We start from the raw sequence: 21,186 nt of genomic DNA, 5'->3' as shown, positions 1-21,186 counted from the left end.
TGATTTCTCTCCCTCTGGTTTTACCTTTTCCAGAATGTTGTTATGTAAATGAAGCAACATGGCATGCAGCCTTTTGAGTTCACCTCCTTTCACTTGGCACAATGGGGGCCATCCAAGTGGTTGCAGACTTCCAAGCTCTGTTCCTTCTGAGTGCTGAATGGTATTCTAATGTGTGAATGATGTACCACGATTTACTTATCCATTTGCCAGTGTGTTGGCATTGACTGTTTCTAGTTTGCAGTGATTACAATATAGCCACTCATAAACACTCAGGTATGAATCTTCAAGTGGATATATGTCTTCAGACCTCTTGGGCAAAAACCTACGAGTGGCTCATATGAGGTGAGCTTAAATTTATAAGAAAATCTCAGAATGTTTTCCAAAACAGGCATAAATGCCTGTACCATTTCTTATTCCACCAGCCATATGTGAGAGATCTAGTTGCTCTACATCCTCATCAGCACTCGGTATTGTCAGTTTTTTATTTTTCCAGGTCATTCTGGGAGGTAGTTGTATCATTGTGACTTTAACTTGCATTTGACTAATTACTAACAATGATGAACATCTTTGTAAGTACTTATTGCCATCTGCATTTTAGGAAATATTTATTTATTTATTTATAAAAGATTTTATTTATTTATTCATGAGAGACACGGAGAGAGACAGAGACATAGGCAGAGGGAGAAGCAAGCTCCCTGAGGGGAGCCTGATGCAAGACTCGATCCCAGGACTCGATCATCATAACCTGAGCCAAAAGCAGACGCTCAACCACTGAGCCACCCAAATGCCCACTTAGTTTTAAATGAAGATTATTTTTATTGTAAAAGTGGTTAACCGCTTTATTTAAAGTTTTAGTTCTGACTTTCATTAGAATTTGGTATTTTCCCTTAAACTCTTTTTTCTGTCTGTATGGTTTCCTATTCCCCAAGCCATCATGCTAGTGGTTTCTAAGAAATATTCCAGTTCCCCAAACTCTTACCTGCACAGCAATCTGAGCCCCTCAGATAGCCAGATTATGCAAAGGTGGCTCTGATTGACTCTCCTCTTCCACACCTGTCCTCCATTACAAGGCCCTGTCTTATACTCTCATCTGTAAAAGTTTACTTAGACTGTGTACAAAGAGATGAAGGCAAATTAAAGAGAAAATTCTTCAACGTTGGGCATCCTGAGCCCAGAGTCTAAAATAGCTCAGCCAAACAATCCAATTGTCATGGCCACTGGACCCAAGGGACTGAGTGAAAGTATAAACTGTCAAAGGTGCTTGCTCCTATGTGAAGAAGGCCAAGTGATCCAAAGCAGAGATAAAAATTCTTGGGAGGCTATGGGACAAGATGCTAGAAATGGAAACCTATCTGAAAGTCATGTGCAAAGGAGAACTGATTTAGTGAGGGAAAGGCAAGGCTGGGCTATGAATTGCAAATTAAAATTGAAATAAGCAAAGTTTAAAAGTCTTGGAAATCACACATACACACACACAAACACACACACATGCTTGCATGCACATGTCCCAAAGAAGATACCTGAAATAATGAAACAAAAAACCTTCAGGAAAGAAAAAACCTTCAAAGAAACTTCTGGAAATAAAAGAATGTTTGAATATATGATTTGAAGTGGCACTTGGTGTAACAGGAAAAATGAACTCAGAAGGAACAATGATAAAGAATAGTCTAGTTAAGTTACTGAGCTGAAAGTTTGAGTCACAGATTTATAGGGATAACATCAAATTGATTATAATATTGAAAATCACTGAATGTGGGATTAAAGTGAATGTGATTTTGATGGCAGAACAGCAATAAATGTCATAAATCTGCTAATAAAGAAATGCTAGAAGACAGGGAGGGAAAGGGGAGGGAGAGGGGATGTTGGATGTGATGTAATGCACTGGTTTCCTTAGTATAGTTTCTCCAGCTTGGATAAAAATGTAGTATTAAAAGCTGATGTGGCATGCCTAGGTGGCCCAGTTGGTTGAGCCCCTGACTCTTGATTTCTGCTCAGGTCATGATCTCAGGGTCATGAGATCGAGCCCTGCATCCCGCTCTGTGCTCAGCAGAAGTCTGAGATTCTCTTTCTCCCTCTCCCTCTGCCCCTCCCCCTGCCCACCTGTGTGCCCTCTCTCTGTCTCTCAAATAAATACAATCTTTTTTAAAAATGCTGATAGGGGGAGCCATCCCTGGGTGGCTCAGTGGTTTAGTGCTGCCTTCGGCCCAGGGCGTGATCCTGGAGACCCGGGATCGAGTCCCACAACGGGCTCCCTGCATGGAACCTGCTTCTCCCTCTGCCTGTGTCTCTGCCTCTCTCTCTGTGTGTCTCTCATGAATAAATAAATAAAATATTTTTTTAAACAGCTGATAGATTATATAGTGTTTTAGGTGCATTTTAAGATGAACAAGCAAACACTAAAACAGTGATACAATTTTATTAAAATCAGTGCACAAAGGGATAAAGGAAGTTGAACTATATACATTTTATAATTGTAATAGGAAGTTAATGAATACTGTCTAAAGAAATAGAGTATAAAATGTATTATATAAAGCTATAAAGGTAACATTTGAATAAAAATACAAACCTTCCAGGGCCCCTGGCTGGCTCAGTCAGAAGGCCATATGACTCTTGATCTCAGGACTGTGAGTTCAAACCCCACATTGGGTTTAGATTATTGGGGAAAAAAAAGTTAAAAAAAATATAAACCTTCCAGATTATCAGAAAAAAAAATACACATGTTGAAAATAAAACACTAGAAACAACAAATGCATGACATAAAAGCTAATGACAGAATTAAGAGCAAGCATTTCTGACCTTTAAATAAACACAAAGAGGCCCAACTCCTCTATTGACAAAAGGAGACTCCTTTAGTTGGTTACAAAGCAAAACTGAACAATTTGTTGCATAGCTGATGCACAACTTTTCCTTGGAAAAGTTGAAAAGAAAAGAATGCATGAAAGCATATCAGTAAATGCAAACAAAAATATAGCAAGAGCCACAATCTTATCAGACAAAGTTGAATTTATGCTAAAAATGTATTTAATAAGATAAGGAAGTCCCTAAACAATGATAAAGAGGAAATCCACAAAGTCTCATGGGGAGATTTTACAAAACACTTAATTACTAGAAAGCTCCAATGATGCTTAAACTGTTCTAGACACAGAAAAAGGAGAAAGATTAAAAAAACATTTTAATAAAGCTGGCATAATATTGGTATCAAAGACCAACAAAGATAAAGAAAATAAGGAAACTACAGGCAAATATTGTTTGTGAATATTGATTAAAATCCCAAACAATATATTATCAAACAGAATAGTGGAGACATTAAAATGATAATATATCATATCTAAGATGAGTTACTCAGGAACACAAAGATAGTCCAATATTAGAAAATCTAATACTATAATTCATGCTAATAAATTGAAAGTGTTTTTACAGAGCTAATAAATTAAAAGCTAATAAATTAAAACTGTACTATTATCTCTACAGATAGTAAAGAACATTTAATAAAATTCAACATCTGCTCTTATTATTACAATCTTTCCATAAAACAGGGATAGATAATTTTGCATATAATTTCCTCAGTATGCTTTTTCCAGCTAAGAAGAAACCTATCATTAAAAGCTGATAAAGTAAGTTATAAATATATTTAAAGACATAGTGGTAAACACTAAGAGGTGATATAACAAACTAAGATAAAGTAGTTGGGGGGAAGGATTGGGAAATAAATGGAATGTACTACTCTTACAATTACAACTGTAGGTAGTAAGAGATATGCAAATAAGCATAATAGAAGAAACTTAAAAGTAATATCCTAAAGAATAAAGCTTTTCTCAGTGTATTGTTCCTATTTAACCATGCTTTTAAGACATAGCTCAAGATTATTTATAGGAATGCAGAAATATCCAGCACTGAACAAGGTTATCAATAGTTACAAGAAATACGAATTTTCTAAACATCCCAGTTAAAAGGCAAAGATTGTTGGATAGGACAAAAAGGTTTTCCCAACTGTGTACTATCTACAAGAAACTCCCTCTAAATATAGTGATAAAGCTTGTTTAAGAGGAAAAGAATGAGAAAAGATGCTATAAACAGAGGTAGTAGAAGCTTAAAAGGATGGAAAAAGATATTCCATGCAAACACTAATTGAAAGTGGCCATATTCATGGGACGCCTGGGTGGCTTAGCGGTTGAGCATCTCCTCTGACTCAGGGTGTGATCCTGGAATCCTGGGATCGAGTCCAACATCGGGCTCCTGCATGAAGCCTACTTCTCCCTCTGCCTGTGTCTCTGCCTCTCTCACTCTCTCTCTATCTCTCATAAATAAATAAATATTTTTTTTTAAAAAAGTGGCCATATTCATATAAGACAGAATAGATGTCAGCACAAAGACAATTACCAGGCATGGAGAGGATCCCTTTCAGGTAGATCATTTCTCTGTTTCCCCCTCTAGTTTTCTTTGTTCTCCATTCCTTAATATTTTCTCTCTACCCTTCCCTATCTCTTCATGTAAACAAACAAACAAACAAACAAACAAACAAAACTCACACTAACCAATTCTCCAACTTTTCAGAAACCACCTAGGCATCCTCTTCAATTCTGATGTTAACCACCTGGAGTGAGCATAGACCCCACAGGTTAAGGGCTCAGTTCCACAAAACACTGCCCCCACCTCAGTTGCCAGGCACAAGCCTCAGGCTGTCACTTGTACTTCTGACCCACTGGCTATAAATCAGGATTCCCATTACCACCTCCTTAAATTCAATAATTTGGTATTATGTTTCATAGAACTCAGAGCAACACTGGCTTATTTTCTGGCTTATTGCTATAAAGGACATAATAAAGGATATGAACTAATAGCCAGATGGAGAGGTACTTAGTATGAGTATGGAAGGGTCCCAAGCACAGGAGCTTTTGTCCCCATGGCTTGGGGTGGGCCACCCTCCCAGCACATAGATACGTTCACCAACCTGGAAGCTCTCTGAACTTATAATTTAGGGTTTTTATGGAGGCTCTATTATGTAGGCATGGCTGATTAAAAGTCATTGGTCATTGGTGACTAACCCTATCTCCAGCCTCTCTCCCCTCCGTGTTCTTGCTCTAGGATAAGGTTAACATTTGAAAATTGAATCACAGAGATATCTTTTCTGTTCTCTGTATTTTATCAGGAACCTTGGAGTGATGGTGTGTTCTTCCCTATGTGATTTGGGTGGGATCATCACCCCCTTCCTGGTCTTCAGGCTGATGGAGGTTTGGCAAGGCTTGCCGCTCACTTTGTTTGGTAAGACTTCCTGGGATATTTATTATTCTTTCTTTCCAGCCCAGCATGATTGCTTAATAATGACTTGATCAGTGAATAATATCTTCTGGTGAGTTTACAGAAGACAAGGATGGTGAAGGATGGTGCCTCCCCTCCTGTTATCTCCTGGCTCACTCTGTCTTGCTTCATGGGAAAGAGAAGATGCCATTCCTGGAAGGCAGGCCAGAGGTCTATATCTGATGGCTCTAGAGTCCAGTAATTCATCCTACAGGACCGAATTTGGGAGACATTTTGACACAGCCTGCTGCTTTCTTATGAACTTGACTCCCAATTTTTGTGTATTTGACATGTAATTGCTGGAGGCTTGAAGATGCTAAATTATTACCCTTCTTCTTTCTGCTTAACAATTGAGAACAGACACAAGGAGACAAATGGGAATCAAAGTTTGGTATCTGCTTTGTTAGTGATTAAGTTGGATTAGAGACGGAGGAGGAAACTCTTCTTTCTCTCCCCAAACCAAGACCTCAGGACCTCCAAGACGCTACTCAGCCACTGGGCAGAAGGCAAAACGGCTGTCCGTGGACAGAGAGCTGCTGGGTCTGGGCCCCAGGCAGATCCACCAGGGAGTGGGAAGAGGAGAGAGGAGGAGGGAGGGAGAGGGAGAAACGAGAGAGGCCCATACTGCCCACAAATATATTATCTATGCTTCATGCCATATATGTAGTAATATAATATTAACATACAGTAGCTATAGTATATGTATGTTACAGTTTCTATACTATAGTATATACATAGTTTATTTATTTATTTTTATTTATTTATTTTATTTTTTTTTATTTATGATAGTCACAGAGAGAGAGAGAGAGAGGCAGAGACACAGGCAGAGGAAGAAGCAGGCTCCATGCACCGGGAGCCCGATGTGGGATTCGATCCCGGGTCTCCAGGATCGCGCCCTGGGCCAAAGGCAGGCGCCAAACCGCCGCGCCACCCAGGGATCCCTATACATAGTTTATATAGAGTAACCATAACATATTATATATAAAACAAATCATTATACTATAATTATCTAATATGTATAGTTTTATTGTGGCAACTATAATATATGTAATATATATTATATATAATAATAAATAATCCCCTAATACTTAAATATCAGTAGAACATACAGGAAGTAAAATGAAGGCAACATTCCCTTTTCTTACTCTGAAATTTCTCCAATTATTCTACTACTTTAATTTTTTCCTAGATGTTCCTGACTTCTAAAAACCAGTATCCTTCCCAGGTGTATCACCTAGCAGCCCTTTAGTTAGCAGCCAGCATCCTAGGAGTGGCACTGGCTGTGCTCTAAAGGCTCCCTGTGAATTCTGTTTCCTTTGAAGCGGGGTTGGGCCTGATTGCCGGGGGAGTGACGCTGCTTCTTCCTGAGACCAAAGGGATCACCTTGCCAGAGACCATCGAGGATGCAGAGAACCTTGGGAAGTGAGTGCACGGTGCTCTGGGGCTCAGGGCCCACCAGACTTGCCTTCTGGGGCCTCCATTTCCTCCCTCTGTCTTAATGGGTTAGGAGAGCTTTGTAGATTAGTATGTGTGTGGTTTTTTTTTTTTTTTCTCTTACTCCCAGAGCTGCTGAAAAAACACAAACAGCCACTGGCTCTGGGTAAGGAAAGATTAGAGAGCATGAATATGTGATTTTTGCTGGGCAGTTATCTGTTCTAAACTGTGGGACAGAGCACATGTGTCTGAGATGCTGACTGATGAAGGACCGAGTCCCTAGCTCATCCCTGGAGCTAACTGCTCTGCATTGGGAACTATGTTTATTTATTTCAAAGATTTTATTTATTTATTCATGAGACACACACACACACACACACACACACACAGAGAGAAAGAGAGAGAGAGAGAGGCAGAGACAACAGGCAGAGGGAGAAGCAGGCTCCATGCAGGGAGCCCGACATGGGACTCAATCCTGGGTCTCCAGGATCAAACCCTGGGCTGCAGGCGGCGCTAAACCACTGAGCCACCCGGGCTGCCCGGGAACTATGTTTAAATCAATCTTCTGTCCTTTTAGCAATTGTTGGTTTAGGTTCTTTAGTGATTCTTTACAAAGAAGAATGACTTAAAATTTTCATTCTTGTGAAGGGGACAAGTGCTTTAACGGAGTCTCAGATTCTACTATTTTTAAATTTTTTATATTTTTAGAGAAAGAGCAAGAGCGAGTGGGGGAGAGGAGCAGAGGGAGAGGGAGAGACAAAACCTCAAGACTCCCTGCTGAGCACAGAGCCCAACAGGGGCTTGAGCTCATGATCCTGATCTGAGTCAAAATCAAGAGTAGGATGCTTAACCATCAAGCCACCTGGGTGCCCCTCTGATTCTACTCTTAGAGCAATAAAAAAGGAAAGGAATAAATAGTGCTCGAGGAGATGGTCACTCAAGTCCCCGTCCAGGCTCACTCTGTGGATTCCATAGGAAAGACACACGTGTCCCTGATAATAGTCTGTAGGGTCAGAGAGACCTGGGCTCAAAGCCAGTCATCCACTTGGCCAGTGACTTTGGGGATGTTGTTGAACCTTAAAGAAAGTTAACTTCCTTGCCTGAGAAGTAGCTACAGTAGGACTCAGTTTGGAGGGTCGCTGGGAAAATGCAATGAGATAAAGCAGGTGACAGTGACTAAACAATTGCCTGGGACATAGTAGGTGTTCAATAAATCTGGAATTTTCTCCATTCTTCTTGCATATTGTGTAAACTCCTCGGTGAGTCTCAAAACGGAGTATGTAGAAGAATCAAATAAAAGCAGCTTACTGAAATGCAGATTCCTGGGCCTTCTAGGGTTATCGAGTTGGTAAACGAAAACTGTACCCTAAGAATCTGTGCTTTTAATAAACTCTGCCAATGAAGTGCTTTTAAGTGCTTCATAAACTTCACTTTGAGAAATAATGGGTGTCTCAGCACTGATAAGGGACACTCTATTTTAACTGTAAACACATTTTCTAGTTGCTGACAGATAGCTAGTATTGATTACCAGATCATAAGCTGTTTCATTACAATTTGTCCATAGGCACCTGCTTATCTTTTGAAATCTTCCTTTGCTGGCCTCTTCTCTCTTTTGCTTGCTAATCTCATTTTCACCTTTTGAAATGTATTCCTATGGACAACTTTGCCATAGTTTCTTTTTCTTTCTTTCTTCTTTTTTGCAATAGTTTTTTTTTTAAAGATTTATTTATTTTAGACAGAGAAAGTGAACAGGAGGGAGGGGCAGAGAGAGAGAGAGAGAGTCTTAAATAGATTCCCTATTGAATAGGAGCCCGACTTGGGACTCGATCCCATGACCCTGAGATCACGACCTGAGCCAAAACCAAGAGTCAGAAATTTAACCAATGGCACCACCCAGGCGCCCTGCAACAGTTGCTTAATCAAAACATTGACTTTTTTTTTTTTAACTTTCATTTTTATTTTTGGCTGCTGCAGGATAGCAAAGCCCAAAGAAAACATGATTTACCTTCAGATCCAGACATCAGAACGTGCCGGCACCTGAGAGAGACACTACGCTCGGAATGAGTGGCAGAGATGAAGATGGGGTTTTCATCTGAAGAAATGCTTACAAACCCTTATTTCTCTGTTCTTCGTCACTCTTGCCTGCCCCTAAACCAATATCCTGAAGAACACTGCATGAGTTTTATTTTCTTCCTTTGAAATCTCCCAAAGCTCTGGTTATCTTTCATCTACTTACCTTTCCTAGTGAGAGCTGTTGGTGGTTACCAGTTACTAATTATCTAAAATATTTTGAAGAGTCAATAGAATTTAAACATTGCTGTAAAAGAGGCTTGTGTTACTGGTTTCCCACTGTTTTATTCACTCTGAGAGAAAATGTCTTTGTATTTGTAGTATCTATCTTGGCAAAAGTATCTCAACATGTAACTTTCTTGAAGGGCACTTGTTTCTAAAACATGGCAGCGCTTCCAGCAAACCATACCTGAGTCATGTTTGCACACAACTAATAGAATAAAACCTGACCTTCATCAAAAAGCAAGAAGTACTGTAATCTTCTTAGCAAGAAGTTTTGGCCACCTCTGCTCCAGGAGTATTGGATTCAATTTCACTCTTGGTTTTCATTCTTGTTGGTGATTCTAGAAGGTAAACTCCTACGCCAGCTGTAAAGCATTGTACTAAATATATCAAAAAGAGTTCAGTTTACTGTGAGTTATGTGGTACATGGTTCAGGTTCTGTTGAAGAAGTGATTTCATTCCTATAGAGTACATACAATTTTATTTTAAAATTTTTTACCAGTGAAATGAATCAAAGACAACATAGTAGCCAGCCCTCAGAGTGTATTGGGAAACAGAGTTCCTAATGTGAACTGGGAGGGATGGTGAAAGACAGGTGGTTGTGTCATAAACACATCTGGCCTCATGGGCCAAGCTCAGTGATCCTCTCAGGGACACAAGACCACGGCGTTTAGGCCTGAGCAGAATTTGGTCTTCCTTTGAGGATGGACATCGGCTACTCAGAAATCTACAGCTTTGCCCTTGACAAAAAGAAAGAAAGAAAAGAAAGGCCCTGTCTTCCGAACTCTATTTTAAAATATATCTGGCTACACGGAGAGGATCAGCACTTCATTTCTGCTCCACGCCAAGGCCCTTGCCTGATATCTTTCTGATCGTAACATATCCTTCAGCCCTAACAAATTTATAATGTGGGCTTCAAATCATTTTTTAAAATATGTGTTAGAGGGATCCCTGGGTGGCTTAGTGGTTGAGCATCTACCTTTGGCTCAGGGTGTGATCCCAGTCCCGGGATAGAGTCCCACATCGGGCTCCCTGCATGGGGCCTGCTTCTCCTTCTGCCTGTGTCTCTGCCTCTCTGGGTGTGTCTCTCACGAATAAGTAAATAAAATAAAATATTTAAAATATGTGTTGGAAATGCCTTCTCGTTGCCTTCTTAGAATTCTTTGGTGAAACTTCTGAGGAGGCTTTAGCCAAGAGGAGTGTGTGTGTGTGTGTGTGTGTGTGTGTGTGTGTGTGTGTGTATGTGTGTGGACTGAGGTTGGCCTCCTCCAGGGCATCTGCTCACCTGCTCCCCCAATGGAGGGGGCGTCGCTCAGGCCTGGAGACCGGGTTTTACTTGGAGCCCAAATGCAGAAAGTGTATTTGTTGCCTGACGTGTGGCAGGGAGGCCCTGGCAATCCTTCCCTTCTTGCCTTCCTCCATATGGCTACTGGGGAGCCACAGTCAGTCCAGACTGAGGGCGGAGGGGGCTTGTCAGGTAGTGCCAAGGCAGAGATCAGGCACTCGCAGAGACAGATGACGTCTAAGTACTCGGGGGGCCAGGGAGGCCGCAGGTGTCAGGAAATCAGAGGCCCTTCTGGTGAGGGCCTGGCAGCGAGGCCGCTGGGCCCCTCCTCCGGGAGCAAGGCTGTGGGTCCTATTCATCCAGCAAACAGGTGCCGAGCACCTGCCTAGGTCACCCTGGGCTCTCAGAATAGGCCACACACGGCTGCAGGTGAGGAATGTATCCAATGGCACCAATGCAGGAGCTCCCAGCATCGCTCTGTGCGCTGATTCAGGTGGTGCTGGCAGGGGTGGGGGAGCAGGGCAGCCAGGCTCATCAACAGACAGAGGGACATGAGGGTCTGACGACCAACTCCCCGGTCCTGCCCCAAACATTCCCTTCAGCATCTGGCATGCGACCCTTCGAGATTTCATCCTGTGGGTCTTGCAAGTCAACCGCTGACATAGGAGAAGTAGAACCCCATGCTGGGGAGCGGGTGAGGGGATGGGGCTGCCCATCGCATGAGAGCAGGTGAGGGCTGGGGGCCTGGGCACAGTGCCCAAGGGGGGCCGATGTAACAGCAGGGCAGGAAGCACTCACTTGCAGCCTTGTGCCTAGGGCGTGGCATGCCTGGCTCTTGGCTCCTGTCTCAGTGAAGTGTTCTTTCTTTTACCACTTGGGAAAAAGATGTGCACTTTTAAACTGCATGCACATCATGGTTGGTTTATGGAGGTGTTGAATCCATCTTGTTCTCTTTCTCCCTCTCTTTCTCCACACACACATGCACAAACACACTACAAATAAATTACATTTCACATCACATATTACATTACCTATAAAATCACCTCAAACATGCCTCACTGCATTTGAAATGTCTCAGTGGGTACATTTCCCAAACATAGCGGTGAAAAACTTTGCTCTAATTAAATAACTCCCCTCTTCACTAGGTACTAAGCCCTCAAATGTGAGAGAAAGTGTCTTACTTTCCACCCTTTAGGAGAGTGGAGTGGAAGGAAAACCCTCTCTGCGTCCAATGCTGCTGTCCCCTTGGGGACAGGATTGATCCTGGGGATTAGATGGCCTTTTGTTTACCAAATATGCCTCCCCAGGACCTTTTGGGAATGAAGGTAAGGCTAGGAAGGGGATAAGGAAACAAGGAGATTGCGAATTGGCTGCCCAGATTTCCAAAAACTCAAAGCTGCTTTCTAGATTAAAAATAGGGGGATGAGGGCAGCCCGGGTGGCTCAGCGGTTTAGCGCTGCCTTCAGCCCAGGGCCAGATCCTGGAGACTGGGATCGAGTCCCCCCGTTGGGCTTCCTGAGTGGGGAAGCCCCCGGTCTCTCTCTCTCTCTCTCTTTGTGTCTCTCATGAATAAATAAAATATTTTTTAAAAATAGGGGGATGAAGGGAGCTAGAAAGAAGTTGTGGGCATAGGTGCACATTTGGCCAGATGGGCCCTTCCAGGCAGGCATTTCCCATGCCCCGCCTATGCATCCCTAACCTGTGGAGAAAGAAGAGAGGCTGTGGAAGATGAACAGGCATCCTGCAGCTGGCACAGCTCACTTGTGACAATGATGGCCGAGGTCGAGAACATCTATACTCTCACTGCTGTGACAATGCCCCTCACTGTTTTTGTTTTTGTTTTTGTTTTTGTCCCATGTCTATAAACGAAAGGAATCGCAATAGCCACATGATCCAAAAGAAATTTACTGCACTTTCTGTGGCTGTCCTTGACACAGCCCCTTGCTGGTGACTTCAGATGGAGTCTCTGTGGTTCCCAGGAGGGTAACAATAGGGGTGTTTGAAGAGCCAGAGAGCAGCTGGGGAGAGAAGTTGGGAAGGCACGGCCCCGTCCTCCATCCTTCTCACCAGACTCTAGTTGTGCTTCCGACTAGTCAGGGAGGGAGAGGCGGGACTGTTCAGAGCATCCTGCTTGGCCATGCAGTGACCCAAATTTCCAGAAACCCTTTCTGTTTGCATCTATGCATTGGGAGCCCTCTAAGGGTGACCAGAATGTTCACCGTGTGCCTGGACCGGCTATGAGTCAGCGCACCCCTGTCTCCCACCTCTGTGACTTCTTTCCCAAGGGTTGATGTCATTTCCTTTGACCCCACACTCTGCAATTTGCTGTCCAGCTCGAAGCTCGAGAGTGTCTGGTTTTTATCTGCAGTATCCCAGGCATTCACATCGTTACTACAATGTAGGATCGTTCTTGGTTGTGGACGTGTAGAAGGCACGGCTTTTGTGGCCTGATTTTAGTGTCGGTTCTCACTTTCACTTTTAGTCAGGTGTCTTGAAATCATTTATTATTTTTTAAAGACTTTATTTATTCATTCATGAGAGACACACACAGAGAGAGGCAGAGACATAGGCAGAGGGAGAAGCAGGCTTTCTGTGGGACTCTATCCCAGGACCCCGGGATCACGTCTTGAGCTGAAGGCAGATGCTCAACCACTGAGCCATCCAGGTGCCCTGAAATGATTTGTTATTTTACTCTGTGGCTGAGGCACCACTCTGCCTACTACAAGAGCCCATGAGGCCATCAAATGTGCACTCTAGAAATCCAGATTTTACAGAATTTCCTCAAATAAATAAATAATTAAAATAAATAAATAATTTAATTTAATTTAATTTAGAAAGATCATGATTCTAAGAAGAGTTGCTATGGTAGGCTTACGAACAAAAGCAAAAATTCAGAATTCAAGAAGAGGAAGGAAACATTTTTGCCAAAGACTCTTGGAGATGTCTAAGGTAGTGTTAAAAAGACAGATTTCTAAACATGGAAAATCCACAAAGACCACACAGAGACAATCGCACCATCATAAAAACAGTGATTATGGTCAAATGAGACAAGTTGAGCCTATAAAAAGAGTTAGAAGTCCATAATAATACTCAAAAGGGACAGATAATAGGAATTGTGCCAAGGAAAAAGTGCACATGAGTTTCTCATAAAGTTTACAAGACATTCTGTTAATTGTTCAACACAGCTAATGTGAGTTTTCTCCTCAATGTTCGACTCACACCAAGGTTGACAGTCATAATGAGAAGCAGATGGAAAGAGGAAGTGAAGCATGTTTAAAGTATATGATGTATATAGTTTGACCATTTTCTTTTTATTTCTTTTCAGATTTTTATTTAAATTCTAGTTAGTTAACATACAGTGCAGAATTGGTTTCAGAAATAGAACTTAGTGATTCATCACTTACATACAACATCTAGGGCTCATCACACCAAGTGCCCTCCTTCATCCCCATCACCCATCTAGCCCATCCCCTTCCACCCTCCTCCATCAACCCTCAGTTTGTTTTCTATCACTAAGAATCTCTCTCAGTCTTTTTAAAAGATTGATTGATTGATTGATTCATGAGAGACACAGAGAGAGGCAGAGACATAGGCAGAGGGAGAAGAAGACTCCACGCGGGGAGCCCGATGTGGGACTTGATCCCGGAACTCTAGGACCACGCTCTGTGCCGAAGGCAGACATGCTCAATGGCTGAGCGACCCAGGCATCCCACTTTTAACTTTTTTTAATTTGAGGGAATCATGTGATGATCATCTACTGATTACAATTAGCCAAAAGGTTAATGAAAAGATAAAAACCCTCTAACTACTGGTGGCTGGTTGAGAGGGGGCAAAATAAGGAGAAATACCCATGACCCAAACTAAGGACATGGAGAAATACCGTCTGGGATTTGGGAAATAAAACATGACCCACTCTTAATTCAGAATTAGAAAGTTCTGGAATATTTTTCTTTTTTCAGTGTGGTTCCTATTGTCCAGCTGCTCCTGACATGACTGAGGCTGTTCAAAGTTGGGGACATAACCCACTGTGTCTAATCCCAGGGCTCAGACCAAAGGCTGCTCTCTTGAGATGAGAAAGCTAGATTTCCAGGACAAATGAGACTATCCCACCCCAAAGGCTCGTATGAAACATACAAGTGGCCCTTGAAATCTTGTTCTATGCTGGCTTTGTTCTAAAGAAGAGTTATGCAACATTGGACCACTCTTATCCATGGGAAAAGAGGCTGGGTAATTCTAACATTTGGTACAGGAATCCTGGTTAATTTAGTTAAAGTAGCATATTTTCTTCCAGAGCCCCCGTGAGAGCCACAGGATAGAAAGATGCACAGACACTACTTAATGGTCAGTTAAAGGAAAATGTTGTACTTGATAATAACAAAAAATCAATACCAAGGAAATATAGTGAATGAATTAATGACCTATTATTTGAGACTAATGAATGGTGGTATCCTGATTGAGCATCAGAAGAATACTCTTGTCTGGATATTATTGAATTATTACAGGATTAATCATCATTGTTGGGCTATACAACCAGACCGCTCTCCTTCTCACCACCTATACTTTTATTTTGTCTTGAGGAAAAGCTAAAATTGAAGGATACTCTGCTTCCATCCACTGATCGATCCATTAACCCAATTACCCACCATCAGTTCATTTAGCGAGTATTAACTGGCCTTCTATTACATGCCAGCACTGGTACTGGGATTTCAGTTAGAGAGGAAGAGAGGCAAGATCTCTGACTCTTATAGAACTTACATTCTAGTTGGGGGAGACAGACTAAAAGCAAACAGACAATTGAGGTAATTTGAGAGGGAAATACCATCACACAGGATGATGGGGTGCAGAAAAACTTGAATGGACCCTATCCCCAGGGCCTATTTAGTTTAAGTAATTGTGTACTAATATTTCCTTTCTTCTTGAATAGGAAGTATAAGCATATTTATGCCACGTTTCTTGAATGAGTGGATAATCCCTTTTTCCTATTGAGGAAGAATTAATAATACATGTAAATTCTTATATTTGATGCTCTTTTCATAGACATCTTTCTGGCTTTTGGTGACAACATCAAAATCATTTAGGGAGCGATGTGGGTCTTACTTTACTAAACCTCACGGATGCTAGGAGTGAACTTCTTTTCTTTTTTTTTTTCTTTTTTTTTTTAAAGATTTTATTTATTTATTCATTATAGACAGAGAGACAGAGAGAGGCAGAGACACAGGCAGAGGGAGAAGCAGGCTCCATGCCGGAAGCCCAACGTGGGACTCAATCCCGGGACTCCAGGATCGCACCCTGGGCCAAAGGCAGGCGCTAAACCACTGAGCCACCCAGGGATCCCTTATTTTGTTTTTAGGAGTGAATTTCTTTATTCAAACTACAACTTCTGCCTTCTAAACTTTTAATTGCTGGAGGAGAATGGTCGTCAAATTCCCAAATTTCAACCCCAGGCCGTGGGCATTGTTTCCAATTTGTCCGCCTCTGATGAGAACAATAGCTCAGGTTTCATACCTGCTCAGAGTCTTGCAGCTTTCTGGTCCCCACACAGAAGGCTGGAAGCAGTACCGGTCACCCTGAGATATTGTTTGGGTGTTGCACTTAATCAAGAAGAACGAGGGGGTGGAATCTTTAACCAACATCAGACTGTCAATGTCAGGACATCGCCACCCCATTCCCAACAAAAGAGTCAAAGAGCAATCTGGCCAGAGATGGGGGTGCGAATCCAGTCTGCAGCAGGTCTCCAAACGTGGCAAAAAAAACCCCACGGTAAATCTAAACTGCGCTAAATCCACTTGTCCTTTTCCAAAGGCTTTGAGAGTGACCAACGCATTCTGCATGTGTGTGTTCAGGGGTGACTATGACGATGAGCTTTCCATGTAATAGCCCATGGGCTTTGTGCAGAATCCTCATGAATCATCAAGAAACACATTCCAGGAAACTATCTCATCTACTAATTCTGGGGGGAAATATGTAGGTTTCATCTGAGAAAAAGCAACGAGCAGAGGAAACATAGCCAAACATTAAAAAGATTCAGGAATTCAGGACCAAGTGACAAACTTGAGATTTCATAGCAAATATTTCCTTTTAGAGGAGCTCCCCCACCAAAGAGAAGAAAACTTTAAAGAACCTCTAATTCATGTTCTCTCCAAATTTCTAGAAGACGATGAGGTCATGAAAAGGGAAACGTTTTCTTGTGTTTTTTGTTTGTTTGTTTGTTTCTTTTCTTTTCTTTTTTAAGTAGACTCCATGCCTAGTATGGAGCCCAACTCTGGGCTTGAACCCATGACCCCAAGAACAAGACCTGAGCTGAGATCAGGTCAGATGCTCAACCGGCTGAGCCACCCAGGCGCCCCAAAGCATTTGTTAATGGATATATTACTTTGAGAAGAAAAAAAATCTGTAAAAGCAACAGAGGCAATTTACAGAAAACCAAATGAGCCAGTCAGATGAGGAGCTTGAGCTCAGAACACAGAGCTGAGTGATGACATTGAACTTGATGGGTACGAAGCTTACACACAAGGAAAGCAGACGCAGTGGAGGCAGTGTACATGCATAAGATGATACTAAACTTCTTTTTGCTTCACCCTGGGCTTCAGGATATGTCCAAGTTCCACAGAACCCTGAGTACTGTGTCTGGGAAGGGAATCAGGATGGCAGACCACTGGAGAAGTGGGTCAGGGAAGATGTGGAGCCAGATGAGGAAGCACTATGTCACTGGTATCCATCCAGACAGATCTGATGAAGACCCAAGATCCTTCTAACTTAATCATAGCAAAGTTTCCCCTCGAGCACAGAGACAGCCGTGAACACCCCCTAGAAGTGGGAGAAACCACCCACTTTACACCAAATACATTCTGGTTGAATTATTTACATGTAGAAAACAAAACCATTTGAAATGCTAGGAACTGATAACAGGTCAGCATTGATGGAATTCTGGTTTAGACCTTCCAAACACAATACCAGGTAAGAAACCATAAAGGAAACACTTATAGATGTGTTCACTTGGGCTAAAAAAAAGTTCTATACATGAAAAATACCAAATGAAAAACTAAAAAGGGGGATCCCTGAGTGGCTCAGTGGTTTGGTGCCAGCCTTTGGCCCAGGGCGCGATCCTGGAGTCCTGAGATCAGGTCCCACGTCAGGCTCTTGGCGTGGAGTCTGCTTCTCCCTCTGCCTGTGTCTCTGCCTCTCTCTCTCTATGTCTGTCATGAATAAATAAATACATTTTTTAAAAAATTTAAAAAAATAAAAATAAAAAATAAAAAACTAAAAGGCCCATGAGCAGCTCCAAAAAATTTGAGAACCACATGTCAAACGGTTAATATCCTTATTATATAAAAGGCTCTTACCCATTAACAAGGAAAAGTGGAATATAACAAAAGGAAAATGGGCAAGAGACAAAAACAATCATTCCATAATAAAAAGAAAATGGGCAATATGCCAGAAGACGTGTTGACCTGCACTACTCACAGAAACGTGGCTAAGACAGCCGTGAGGGATCATGTTTTGCTGGTCAGCTTTGCAGAGCTGTGTACATGAGCAGTGCACATGTGTGTGGGGGGGAAGGGGTAAAGGTGTGACAAGGACGTGGAAAAGCTACATGCTGGTAGCGTGTTGGTGGAATTAATTTGTAACACATTCTAAAGGACAATTTGAAGTAGAGAGCAAGAGTCTTAAAATGTGCTGGCTAATGGGAAGATCTCTCCAATCTCCACACGATCTATGCTCTTCACCTCCTCTCTCTGCCACTCGCAGACACAAGTTGCCAGTGGTAAAGACCGTTGGTCTGTCGTCAGGCCCTCCTGGTGTCTCTCTGACACAGTCTGGTCTCTTCACCTACCCTCTCATCCACCACAGCACAAGGATTTATCTAGTTTGTTCTGTTTGAGAACCTGTGTAATTGGTTTAATGGGGCTTCATTTCACTAGGAACACTTGGCCTCTATTAATCGCTCCTTCTCGATAGGGTGGGGGGAAGCTTTAGAAAGAATCGCTCCCAGAGCCAAATTTAAAGGAAGAGAGGGGGGAATCTCTTCAGAGTTTCCCAGGGTCCTCTCATTAAGTTAATTACTATCCCTGTTCACATTGAGCAGCATTCTCTTGTCCCCAGGACAGAGAAAAATCTTTATTTTAAAATGGGTTTGAGTGGAGAAGTGATGTGTCAGCATCTGACACTGGACAGTCATCTCCTACTTAGGAAAGTGAGAGGCGGCCAGGCTGGGCCTTAGAGGGGTCCCCTGACAGCTTCAGTGGCTGAATTCACTTGGAGACTGAGGCATGGATGTTTTCCTGACTTCCCAACTCACCAGGGCCAAAAGAAAAAAGTGCCCTGCGTTGTTGGCTTCGAGAAAACATTTTTTGTGCATTTTATGCCAAGCCATGTTGATAAGGGCCCTAACCTGAGAGCCTGTGGGGCTAGGGGGAGCACTGGACTCTTTCTCCCACGAAGTCCTCAGTGCAAGGAGCCCAGCCAGGGAACATGGGTCATCCCAGGGGATATGGGAGCAGCCTCCCAGACAAGAGGCAGCCAACATCGTGGTCACATATGATGGTTGGTGCTTGGAGTCTAAATGGTTTTTGCCCAAGGATCATTGCAAAACACATTTACACGAATACTATAAAATAAAATAATGAGCATGTTTGTGGCTTCTATGGGTATAAATAGAAAAGTGAGAAAAATTCGATTTGCTAAAAAAAATTTTAAAATAAAGGTCTATGCCTTTCTAGAGTGTGTTTATTGATGATACAAAATGATTCTGTACAAGGTATGTCAGCCACTAAATAAACAGGTTATCACCTCAGTCCCACACACAAAAATGTGGCATCTAGAAGCTGGAACCCTTGTGCACTATTGGTGGGAATGTCCAACAGCACAGCTACTGTGGAAAACAGGGGGCCCTCCAAAAATTAAACACAGAATTGCCATAAGATCCAGCAATTCCACTTCTGAGTCTGAATATCCTAAAGAACTGAATGCAATGTCTTGAAGAGATATTTGCACCCTCACATTCATAGCAGCATTATTCACAGTAACCAAAAGTGGAAACAACTCAAGTGTCCATTGATGGATGAATGAATAAACAAAATGTGATAGGTACAGATATAGATACAGATATAGATAGGAGGTCGGGGCGGGGGAGGAGAATGAGGTGTTAGTGGTTAGCAGGTACAGAGTTTTGGTTTGGCAAGATGTAAAAAGTTCTGGAAACCGATGGTGGTGGCTGTGCAGCAGGTGAATGTGCGCAATGACCCTGAATTCACAAATGCCGAAGATGGTAAGCAGTTTGTGTATTTTACCACAATTTTAAAAACGTATCCAGTGAATACACCACGCACAGGTGACTTCCCTCCATATAGGGCAAAATAGTCCCCAGCGAGGGACGGAGTGAGGGTGTCTTGCACACATTCGACTCCGTCTGGGTATTTCACATTCACCCTTGAACTCAGTTGAAGCCCCGCTTGGCTCCCAGACTAGGCCAATGCCTCCTCCCTGTGATGTCTGCTCCTCCTCCTGGGCTACCGCTCTATAAGCACATTCTCTGCTCAAGTCATGGAGCTAGATGAGTGTGTTGGGTTACAACGTTGAAACCTGGGACCGTAACTCCCGGCTAAATGTGGTCTCTGCTGCTACAACATGAATTCCATGATCTAAGAATAACATCTTCTATTCCATGCTGGATCTCCACGCCCAGCACAGAACTTGCACATAGCACACATTAACAAGTGTGGGTCAAGTAAACACTACTGTGAATGCCAGTAAAACACCCATACTGCTTTTACTCTGTAGATTTTATTTTATTTATTTATTTATTTTTAAAATTTTTATTTATGTATGATAGTCACACAGAGAGAGAGAGAGGCAGAGACATAGGCAGAGGGAGAAGCAGGCTTCATGCACCGGGAGCCCGACGTGGGACTCGATCCGGGGTCTCTAGGATCGCCTTGGGCGAAAGGCAGGTGCTAAATCGCTGCGCCACCTAGGGATCCCTACTCTGTAGATTTTAATATATTTCCCTCCTTGTGCGTTGTGATTGGCAGATGGTTTTCCAAAATTCCTGTAGACAACATTGAAAGTAGCAGCCCCCAAACCAGAGGCTGTTAAAATTATTCGTGGCAAATCCCATTTAGCCACTCTAGTGACTAGCCACTAGCCACTCTAGTACTGCTGGAATCCCCGACATGCATCTCTAGTAGGTTCTGATGTTTTTAAACACTGGCCCTGCTGTGTTTCTTCGAGGCTTCCCAGGACCTAAATAAATAGCAAATGACCATTGGTGTCCTTCCAGATGTTTTGTTACAATATCCCTCTTCAAGGAGAGAAAGGCTCAAATCTTGGATTTCGTGATAGACAAAGGTAGATTGTGTTAATTTAGAGTGATCATTAGAAAGTGCCACGAAGTCGGGTTCACCAAGGTCTGAAGGTTAGGCAAAACTGAGGTTTCTCTCTGTGCATTTCTTTCACTTTACTCTTGTAGTTGCTGCAGCAGATCTCATTCTGGTGACAGCTTACTCTCCACCCACAGAGCAGCCCTGCAATGCATCAAGTATTTAAGGGAGTTTATCTTATTGTGGCTTTCACCCCACAGTCAGCTGTCACAATATTTATTAGTTTAGTTCATCAAAGCTGGCCATTTAAAATTTTGTTGGCTAATGCTTGCTTTTTTTAAAAATAACTTTTGAGTTTAGGGAGAAACATTCTTACCCTCTTGTTTAATCTTGCTGACGTGGTTAGGTTGCAACATATACAAGTGATAGTTCCTTTCGATTCTAAATACTAGAACTTTTGTTTTTTAAAAGGATGTCAAAAAAATAAGGTATTTTTCTAAGTCACGTTTTCAAGTAATCATTGCCAGATTTTTATTTCCATCATTTGGTCTGAATGAA

The 21,186-nt window shown here is 42.3% G+C and overlaps 1 protein-coding gene across 2 annotated transcripts in view; it reads left to right on the top strand.

The window, feature by feature from the left end:
• Positions 1-10,159, top strand: part of LOC112935152 (solute carrier family 22 member 1-like) — a 31,742-nt gene extending 21,583 nt beyond the window's left edge. The window contains exons 9-11 of one of the 2 annotated variants that reach the window (XM_026018749.2): positions 5,150-5,262; positions 6,621-6,720; positions 8,707-10,159. In XM_026018749.2, the coding sequence (XP_025874534.2) occupies positions 5,150-5,262; positions 6,621-6,720; positions 8,707-8,773 (280 nt within the window). In that variant the 3' untranslated portion in view covers positions 8,774-10,159. Of the gene's footprint in view, positions 1-5,149; positions 5,263-5,362; positions 5,615-6,620; positions 6,721-8,706 lie in introns of those variants that run through there. The other variant, XM_072766789.1, reaches the window with a different exon arrangement.
• The last annotated feature ends 11,027 nt before the right edge of the window (positions 10,160-21,186 follow it).

Source organism: Vulpes vulpes, chromosome 1, assembly GCF_048418805.1.
Source record: "Vulpes vulpes isolate BD-2025 chromosome 1, VulVul3, whole genome shotgun sequence".
NCBI classification, from domain to species: Eukaryota; Metazoa; Chordata; class Mammalia; order Carnivora; family Canidae; genus Vulpes; species Vulpes vulpes.
Note: the sequence above shows the minus strand (reverse complement) of the source record. Positions and strands in the feature narration are given on the sequence as shown.